We start from the raw sequence: 10,126 nt of genomic DNA, 5'->3' as shown, positions 1-10,126 counted from the left end.
AGTATAAAAGTAAAATTGATGAGGTGGACAACAACTTTCCAAGTTGTGTCATAAAAACACAACTTTACCAACAACAACCAAACAGCCCCTAATGCATCCTCACCTTTCATTTTGTGCATAAGCACAAAATACGAGGAGACACAATGCAATGAAAGATGGAGATGCATTAGGAGATATTAGGAGGCACTATGCATTAGTAGAAGATCCCAATCCCTTTCCTAGCACATAAATTTTAGTGTATCATCCATCGATGTGCGGTCACTCTCATGACTATCGCAAACACAATCATCGTAATAACAGTAATTTAATATGACCAGAAAGATGAGTATCACATTATAAAATTTTTAATGGTTTATTTGGATAAGTTTTCGTTTTAGACCTCTTTAAAAAAATATTTAGAAAATTCGACTTATTTTGAAATATTTGTCAATTTCGACTCAGTTTCAGCCAGTTGGCTGAAACGGGTTCAAAATTGGCAAAAAATGTTTAATAACTTTACGAGATTTGAAATCCCGTGAAGTCTAAGCCATTTGTTAACCACGTAATTAAGCAGACAAAATCTTCACGCGATTTCAAATCCCCTGAAGTTTGCAGAGCTTCAGCTGGTACATGAGATTTGCGGTCCAAGCAAGGATCAGCTTCGAGTACCTCATATCACAAACCTACCCAAAAAATGAAATAATTGATTTTAAAAAAGAAAAAAAAACAAATCGAGAAGGAGGGAGAGGGGAGCTAGGGCGGAAGTAGCAGTAACGCGGGAAAAGAAATGGGCAAGTGAGAATTGGCAGCAGAAGCATTAGAATTGGAATCGGCGCTGAAGGAGGAAGATGAGGATCCAGCATCGTCATCGTTGCGGGTAATGTCTCGCTTGTAGAGGCCAGGGCCGAAGGAGGTGCCGTAGTAGACGCAGAGGTGAGCGAGGGAGGCAATGAAGCCAAGGAGGAGGTACGAGAACACCTTCCCGTTCATCGATGAACCCTCAGTCCTCCCTATTCACCCGCCCCACTGTTGGGGATTCGAAACAATCAATCGAACCCTTGGCCAAATCCAGCGGCTGCGGACCCGTCAAAGTCGACGACAAAGGGAGAGGAAGTAGCCAGCGAGTCTTGGATCATGATCTGGTCCCTTTCGGGCCTTGTGTTGAAAGTAGAAAAGTAGGAAATTCACCACAAATAAAGATCTGACCTTGTAAAAGAGTAAAAGAAACGAACACACAGATTTAACGAGGTTCGGCAAACGTACCTACGTCCTCGGGAGCCACACCACATAATTCTTTTATTAATTAAAGAAGAAATACAAGCTCTCAAACTAGGGTTTTATCTCTCTGAGATTTTCTCTCTTTCTGCAGTCAAAAACTCTCTTTTTTGTGTTCTATCAAGCCCTAAAAACATTTAGGTATATATAGAATCCTGGAAGAAACAGAATCCAAAACAGATAAGGAAACTGGAAGACTACGTCGCGGTCGACCGTGCAGGTATCGCGATCGACCGCGACGGTTGATCGTATCAAACAACAGAGCCCAAAAATCCTACAGGGTATCCACGGTCGACCGTGACGTTCGACCGAATCAAAACCCGAGACCAAAATCCATTACAGAGATTTGTGCGGTCGACCGTCATGGTCAACCGCCTTCAGCTCCAGGCTCTAACCAGCTCTGTGCACGTTCACGGTCGACTGTCGCGACCGTGCAGGCCTCCTTCTGTTTTCTCGATTTTTTTCTTCGTCTTCTTGATTCTAGCTTCGGCTTCGACTTTGGGTCTACACTTTAGACTAAAAATCTCCCACTTGGAGACCAAAGTGCCATCAGCGAGCTCATCCAAACTCTCCCCTTCTTCGCATGTATCTTCTTCTCCTCGAAAAAATTCTTTCTTCAATCAACAATATCCGGGCGATCTCGCCGATCCTTATAGTGTGGCCCCGCCTTCGTCTTCTACTCGTGAAGGCCAACTGAAGTTGCACACAACTCTAGTTTCTCAATGGTGACTGTCTTCGTCAACATGTCCGCCGGATTTTGACTCTTCAAAATCTTTATCAAATGTAACTTTTTGTCTTCAACTAGCAAGCGTATAAATGGTATTTTACATCGATATGCTTTGTTCTGGCATGATATACTGGATTCTTAGCAAGATGTATAACGCTCTGGCTATCATAATAAAGAACTCATCTCCCTTGGTTCAAATCTAACTCTTCCAAACACCCATTCAACCAGATCATTTCCTTACTTGCTTCAGTCACCGCGACATACTCAGCCTCGGTTGTAGAAAAAGTCACAATCTTCTACAGACGTGAGACCCAGCTCACTGCTGTCGACACTAAGGTGTAAACATACCCTGTGGTGCTTCGCTACGTATCATTATCACCGATGAAATCTGCATCCACGTATCCCTGCAGCACTAATCATTCCTCCTGAAACATAGTAGCTTGTTCATTGTTCCCCGCAAGTACTGCATTATCCATTTCACGGCCTCTCAATGTTTCTTCCCTGGATTGCTTGCAAAGTTGCTCACAACTCCAACTTCATCGGTGATGTCCGGCCTCGTGCAAACCATCACGTACATGAGACTCCCAATGGCCGAAGAATATGGTACCCTACTCATATGCTCTCTAGTTGCATCTGTCTTAGGCGATTGCTCCTCAGATAATTTGAACTGACTTCCAAGGAGCGTGCTAACAACTTTAGCATCCTGCATATTGAACCTCTGAAGTACCTTCTCAATGTATTCGGCTTGGCTCAATCTCAATGTTCCTTCAGCTTCATCCCTACTGATTCGCATCCCTAGAATCTGTTTTGCTGCACCTAGATCCTTCATTGTAAATTCCTTTGCTAGCTGTTTCTTCAAACTGTTTACATCTTCTAAACACGGTCCTGCCACCAATATATCATCAACATATAATAACAAGATAATGAGCTAGACTTGAACCTTTTAAAATAACAGCAATGATCCGAATTGCATCTTCTGTAGCTATTGTTTTGCATGAAATTATCAAACTTTTTATACCACTATCTCGGAGCCTATTTCAAGCCATATAAGTTCTTCTTGAGCTTGAACACCATCTCTTTCTTTCCTTCTTCAATGAAGCCAACAGGCTACTTCATGTAGATTTCTTCATCCAAGTCACTATGAAAAAAGACAATCTTTACATCTAACTACTCAAGAAAGAGATATTCTACAGCTACCAAACTCAACACCACTTTGATGGTTGTGAGCTTCACAACAGGGGAAAATATCTCTGTGTAGTCTACTCCTTTCCGCTGTTGAAACCCCTTTACTACTAATCTAGCCTTGAATCTCTTACTTTCATCACTCTCTTGCTTGACCCGTTAGACCCATTTGTTACGTAAGGCCTTCTTCTGTGCAAGTAGCTGGGCTAACTCCCATGTCTCATTAGTGAGTAGAGAATCCATCTCCTCCTGCATCGCATGCTTCCACTGCTGAGATTCACTCACTTGTATTGCCTTTTCATAGTACTCCGGCTCACCGCTATCTGTCAACAATAAGTAGTCAAGAGATAAAAGATATCTGAGATTTGGTTTGGGTACCCTAGATGACCTTCTAAGCTCCATACCCTGGGTAGTTTCTTCTACACCTGGAGCCTCCTCCATTCTGTGATCAGAACAAATATCATCACTCCTATCTAGATGTTCCTCTATATCCATATACTCGGATCCACCTGCATCCGAAGTACTGCTCCCACTGTTTTAGCTATCATTGGTATTTTCCCTGTTCTTGTACATCACCTCCTTATTGAATATCACGTCCCTGCTTTTGATGATCTTCTGGTTCTTCTCATCCCAAAGATGATATCCGAACTCATCAATGTCGTATCTAATGAATGTGCACTTTTGTGACTTAGCCTCTAGTTTGTCCCTAATGTGGTCACTGATATGAACATAAGCCACGTAACCAAATACCCACAGGTGTGAGAGATTGACCTTCTTGCCACTCCAAACCTCCTCTGGAATTCCAAAATCTAATGGAACTGATGGGTCGTGATTAATAAGGTAAGTTGTCGTATGCACCGCATCCGCCCAAAATGTCTAAGGTGGACATGCATGTAATCACATGCTCCTGACACGCTCTGTCAAGGTTCTGTTCATCCTCTCTGCAACATCGTTCTGCTGCGGCGTCCCTGGAGTAGTCCTCTCTAATCGAATCACATTCGTAGCACAAAACCTCTTGAACTCCTCTAGTTCATATTCTCCATCATTGTCTGATCTCAAACACTTCACCTTCAGATCTGTCTCGTTCTCCACCATGACCTTCCACTTCTTGAAGACTCCGAACACCTCTGACTTGTGCTTCATGAAGTAGACCCACACCTTTCTCGAGTGATCGTTGATGAAGGTGACATAATATCTCGAACCGCCAAAAGAAGACATACTGACTGGACTCTATACATCTGTATGAATCAACTCTAGTTTCCAAGCCTTAGGTGGCCTTCCACCCTTCTGAAAACTAATCATCTTCTGCTTTCCAAAGATACGGTTTTCACAAACCCCGACTTCTACGGAGTCAATCCCGGCCAGTTTTCCCTGTGAATGTAAAATCTTCATCCCCTTCTCGCTCATGTGCCCTAGCCTGTTGTGCCATAGATTTGTACTCTCTTTTCCACCTGTAATTACGAGGGTGTCACTCGCATATAAGGTGAGGTAGAGAGTTCCTAGTGTGTTGCCTCGAGCAACTATCATAGTACCATTAGAGATTTTTCACGAATCCTCTGTGAATGTAGAAACATAGCCTTTTGCTCCAAGATGTCCCAACGAAACAACATTCCTCTTTAACTTTGGTACGTATCTCACGTTCTTCAAGGTCCAGTTAGAGCCCTTCATCTGAATCTGCACTTCACCCTTTCCAACAATATTACAGGGCTCGTTATTCCCTAAATATATTTTTTTAAAGTCCCCTGCTACATAGTTCTGGAGAAGCTTCCTGTTAACAGTGGCATGGAAAGAGGCTCCTGAATCAATGACCCAAGAATCCAAGTCGCTACCCATAGCAAGGATCAAGGCATCCTGTACGATATGAGCCTCCTGCTCACCTGCATCTTTCTTTGGACTCTTGCAGACTGAAGACATATGGCCCTCCTGGCCGCAGTTCTAACACTTCCCTTTGATAGGCCTAACCTTCAAGTTCGACCTCTTCTTCACTGATTTCGACCGATTCTATTCTGGTTTCCTTTCTTCTGGCTTCTGCCTCTCTGCTCGAAACTTAGAGCTAAACCTGAACCTTCTTATTCGGACGATTTCCTTCTAACCTCCTCGGATAGAATCATGCTAACCACCTCACTCAGCTTCAACTTTTCCTTCCCCGCCGACTTGCTGATTGTCGTCACACAACCTGCTCAACTATCCGGCAACTACGATAGTAACAATAAGGCCTACACTTCGTCATCAAAAGTGATGTCTACGGAGATAAGCTGATCAACAATCGTGTTGAACTCGCTGAGGTGCACCGTGAAGGACCGTCCTTCTGCCATCTTGAGGTTGAAAAGAGTTTTGATGAGATGCACATTGTTTGCTACCGACGGTTGCTCGTACATCTTCGCGAGCGCTTCCATAAGCCCCACCGTAGTCTTCTCCTTTAATATGTTGTGGGCTAGTGATTTGACGAGCGACAACCGGATTTGCCCTAGAGCCTTTCTATCTAGTATCTCTCAATCACCATCTGACTCCTCTTTCTTTTGTCCCTTCTCCTTGCCCATCAACAGGCGATACAAGTCCTTCTGTACAGATAGTCCTCCATCTATGACTTCCAGTAGAAGAAGTCTGAACCGTCAAACTTCTCGATCTTTGATTTGTTTTTCTCTGCCATGGCTTTCACAAAAATTACTGAACGAAGGTCTGATACCAGTTGTCGGGGATTCAAAATAATCAATCGAACCCTTGCCCTTTCGGACCTTGTGTCGAAAGTAGGAAAGTAGGAAATTCACCACAAATAAAGATCTGACCTTGTAAAAGAGTAAAGGAGACGAACACACAGATTTAACGAGATTCGGCAAACGTGCCTACGTCCTTGGGAGCCACACCATACAATTCTTTTATTAATTGAAGAAAAAAATACAAGCTCTCAAACTAGGATTTTATCTCTCTGAGATTCTCTCTCTTTCTGCAGTCAAAAACTCTCTTTTTCGTGTTCTATCAAGCCCTAAAAACATTTAGGTATATATAGAATCCTGGAAGAAACAGAATCCAAAACAGATAAGGAAACTGGCTAACTGCGTCGCGATCGACCGTGACGGTCGACCGCGGCGATCGACCGTGACGGTCGACCGCGGCGATCGACCGTGACGGTCGACCACGGCGATCGACCGTATCAAACGACAGAGCCCAAAAATCCTATAGGGTATCCACGGTTGACCGCCTTCAGCTCCAGGCTCTAACCAGCTTTGTGCATGTTCGCGGTCGACTGTCGCGGTCGACCGTGCAGGTTTCCTTCTGTTTTCTCGATTTTTTCTTCATCTTCTTGATTCCAGCTTCGACTTCGACTTTGAGTCTACACTTTAGACTAACACCACTCACTGCACGCCATCTTCTCCTACCGGATCTACAAGTAGGGGTGGGGGTTGGTGCACGGAACAGTTTGGAGCGTCGTACAGAAGAGGCGGGAAGATGATCCCCTGGGTGCTCTAGACTATGACCTGTAAACTTCACTGGATTTGAAAACCCTGTGGAATTTGAGCTTCATAGAATTTCAAATCATGTGAAAGATTTCTCTTGTTTAATTACGTGGTTAACAAATAGTTTAAACTTGACTGACTGCGTTTTAAATTCCGTGATGTTTTCGAACATTATAAATTTTTTAATAATTTATTTAGTAAGATGTACCGTCCACCGCATACTCACCGTATATATGAAGTCTCTCTCTTATCCTATCGTGTGATTCTCCCTCCATTATCAACACAAACCATCACCTGATGATGCTGCTTATTTATTATCCTCTCTAATCCCCTTTTCCCCTCCCGCTGATCCCTCAAACCCAACAAATGAACCGCTACATTTTCTCTCTCCTCCTCCTCCTCTCCCTCTCTCTCCTACCCTCCTCCTCCTCCCCGATGACTCTCCACCCTCCTCTCCTCAAACCCACCCTCGTCCCGTCACCAGGCCTGCACACCGCCCTGCCCCTCTGCCGACTGGACGCCACTCTCCCCGACCCCCTGCTCCTTCTCCGGCGTCACGTGGCGAACCCCTCTTTCCCATCCACGTCCCGATCCGCTCAAAATCTCCTTTCCTCGCACCTCAACGCCACCCTCGTGCCCCTCTCCTCTCCGGCCTCCGCCACCTCCTCCCACCTCACATCTCCAACAACAACTTCTCGCGGCGCAGTTCCCGACCTTCGAGCCTCCCCCTCATCAGCGAAACCCTCGACGCCTACAAACAAGCAACTTCTCGGGCCCACTCCCTCTCTCCCTCTCCAACCTAACCCAGCTCCGCCATCTCCAGCTCGGCGGCAACTTCTTCTCCGGAGAGATCCCGGACTCCTACTCTCAGCTCTCGAGTCTCGTCTACTTGGGTCTCAACGGAAATGCCCTGAGCGGAAAAATCCCGCCGAGCTTGAGTAAGCTGGAGAAGCTAAAGGAGATGTATATAGGCTACTTTAACACTTACGATGGCGGCATCCCGCCGGAGTTTGGGGCGCTGACGGCGCTCGAGAAGCTCGATCTGGGTAGCTGCAATCTCACCGGACCGATTCCGCCGGAGCTCGGGAATTTGGAACTGCTTAATAGCCTGTTTCTTCAGTTCAATAATCTCACGGGGTCGATTCCTGATGAATTGGGCGGGCTTCCGAGTTTGAAATCTCTGGACCTCTCCGTCAACGAGCTGTCGGGGGAAATACCCGAGACTTTTGCTGGGCTTCAGAGTCTCACCCTGCTCAATCTCTTTCGGAATCATTTTAGAGGGAGCATCCCTTCGTTTATCGCCGATTTGCCCAATTTGGAAGTCTTGCAGATTTGGGAGAACAATTTTACGATGGAGTTGCCGGCGAATTTGGGGAGGAGTGGGAGGTTGAAGAAGCTCGACGTTACCACGAACAGGTTGACGGGTTTGGTTCCGTCGGATCTCTGTGAAGGCGGGAAGTTGGAGATATTTGTTCTAATGGATAACGGGTTTTTCGGCCCGATACCCGATAAGCTTGGAGAGTGCAAGTCCCTTCAGCATGTTAGGCTCGGTGATAATTTCTTGAATGGGTCGATTCCGGCTGGACTTCTGGATTTGCCGGCGGTTGCCGGCGGCTGATATGATTGAATTGAGCAATAATTTTTTCTCCGGCGAGTTGCCGCCGGTGATAAGAGGCGATAAGCTCGGTATTCTCTCGTTGTCGAACAATTTGATTTCTGGTCCGATTCCGAAGTCTATAGGGAGTCTTCCGGTGCTGCAGACCTTGTCGCTGGAATCAAATCAGTTCTCCGGGGAAATTCCGGCTGAGATCGGTGGCATGAAGCAGCTTGCGAAGCTCAATTTGAGCGGGAACAATCTCACAGGCGAAATCCTGTCCGAACTGGTACAATGCTCGTCGCTCGAATCCGTTGATCTCAGTTGCAACCAGCTGTCTGGTGAAATCCCTGCCGACATCACGCACCTTCATATTCTCGGCACGCTGAACTTATCAAGAAACCAATTCACCGGTGAAATCCCGTCGGAGATGCAGAGAATGCAGAGCCTAACGACAATCGATCTCTCCTATAACAATTTGTCAGGCACAATCCCGATCCAAGGTCAGTTCCTCGTCTTCAACGCGAGCTCGTTCGAAGGCAACCCCGCCCTCTGCGGAGCTCAACTACACCAGTCGTCCCCCTGCATCTCCTCTCACGCTCCCAAAAGCTCAAGAAACAACTCCGCTCACAAGAATCTAACCCTGGCAATCTTAATACCGATCCTCTTCTCAATCCTCGCCCTCCTCGCCATCAAGTTGCACCGCTCGTGGAGATCAAAGTCAAACTCCAACACATGGAAGCTCACCGCATTCCAACGTTTAAACTTCACGGTCTCCGATGTGATCGAAAGCGTAAGGGATGACAACGTGATCGGAAAGGGCGGTGCGGGGATCGTGTACCGCGGAAGCATGCCGAGCGGGACCGACGTTGCAATAAAACGTCTCGTCGGTCGCGGAGGCGGTGTCGAAGACCGAGGGTTCACTGCTGAGATAACGACCCTCGGCAAAATCAGGCACCGACACATTGTGAAGCTACTAGGATTTGTGTCAAATAGGGACTCAAACTTGTTACTTTATGAGTACATGCCAAATGGGAGTTTGGGGGAGATGTTGCATGGTAGCAAAGGGGCGCATTTCTTCAAGTCCCGTGGAGTTGCAAGTGCATTTTCTAGTGAGCCAATTATCTGGAAAATAGGCCTAAGACTTCAATGGACTTGAAGTCTTGTGAAGTTATAGGCTGAATTTCTAGAGAGTTTGAAATTCACCTAAACTTCATGGGACTTCAAGTCCCGTGAAGCTAAATCCACTCCTCACAAGTTTATGGGACTTAAAGCCCCGTGAACTTATACAGGTTTAATTAGCTGGCTGCTAAACTTTACGGGACATGAAGTCCTGCGAAGTTTCGTAAGTTTTTTGGTCAAAATTGACCCAGTTTCAGCCAGATGGCTGAAACTAGGTCGGTTTTGACAAATAAGTTGATAATAAGTCGTTTTTTTATAAATAAGTTTTAAAATGAGTTTGTTTTCAAATTTTGTCCTATATATAGAGAGAGAAAAATCGGTATGCTTAATACCAAGCATAAGTTTTTGTGCTTGGTAGTGAGATGACATATTCCTCTCCACTCATTGAAATCGGGTCCCATATTTACATGGGTTGTAGAGGTTGAGAATTGGAATGAATGAGTGAGAATATGACACCTCATTACCAAGCACAAAATTTATACTTCGTACCAAATTAAGTCCCTAAACTTTACCCTACTTTCTAGTAAGCATGCAAACTCTTTTTTGAATATATTAGGCCCCACAACTTTACCCTATTTTCTAAGAAGCATGTAAGCTCTTACTTCAATCCATTAAGCCCATATTGAACTTTCAATCTTTTTAGCCTTGTGCTGGTTCAACATAACTATAGAAGGAGATAATGGTCTCGTTAAATTCTTTTCAAAATTAGGGTGCAAGAGGGTAGATATGGCT

General features: G+C 45.3%; 1 protein-coding gene across 1 annotated transcript in view; it reads left to right on the top strand.

Moving 5' to 3' along the window:
• The window catches only part of LOC109832368 (leucine-rich repeat receptor-like kinase protein FLORAL ORGAN NUMBER1), a 9,916-nt gene continuing 3,825 nt past the window's right edge, over nt 4,036-10,126 (top strand). The window contains 3 exon segments of the mRNA XM_020399760.1: nt 4,036-4,056; nt 7,325-8,218; nt 8,220-9,324. Coding sequence (XP_020255349.1) covers nt 4,036-4,056; nt 7,325-8,218; nt 8,220-9,324 — 2,020 coding nt within the window.

The sequence above is a fragment of the Asparagus officinalis genome, chromosome 1 (assembly GCF_001876935.1).
Source record: "Asparagus officinalis chromosome 1, Aspof.V1, whole genome shotgun sequence".
NCBI lineage: Eukaryota > Viridiplantae > Streptophyta > Magnoliopsida > Asparagales > Asparagaceae > Asparagus > Asparagus officinalis.
Note: the sequence above shows the minus strand (reverse complement) of the source record. Positions and strands in the feature narration are given on the sequence as shown.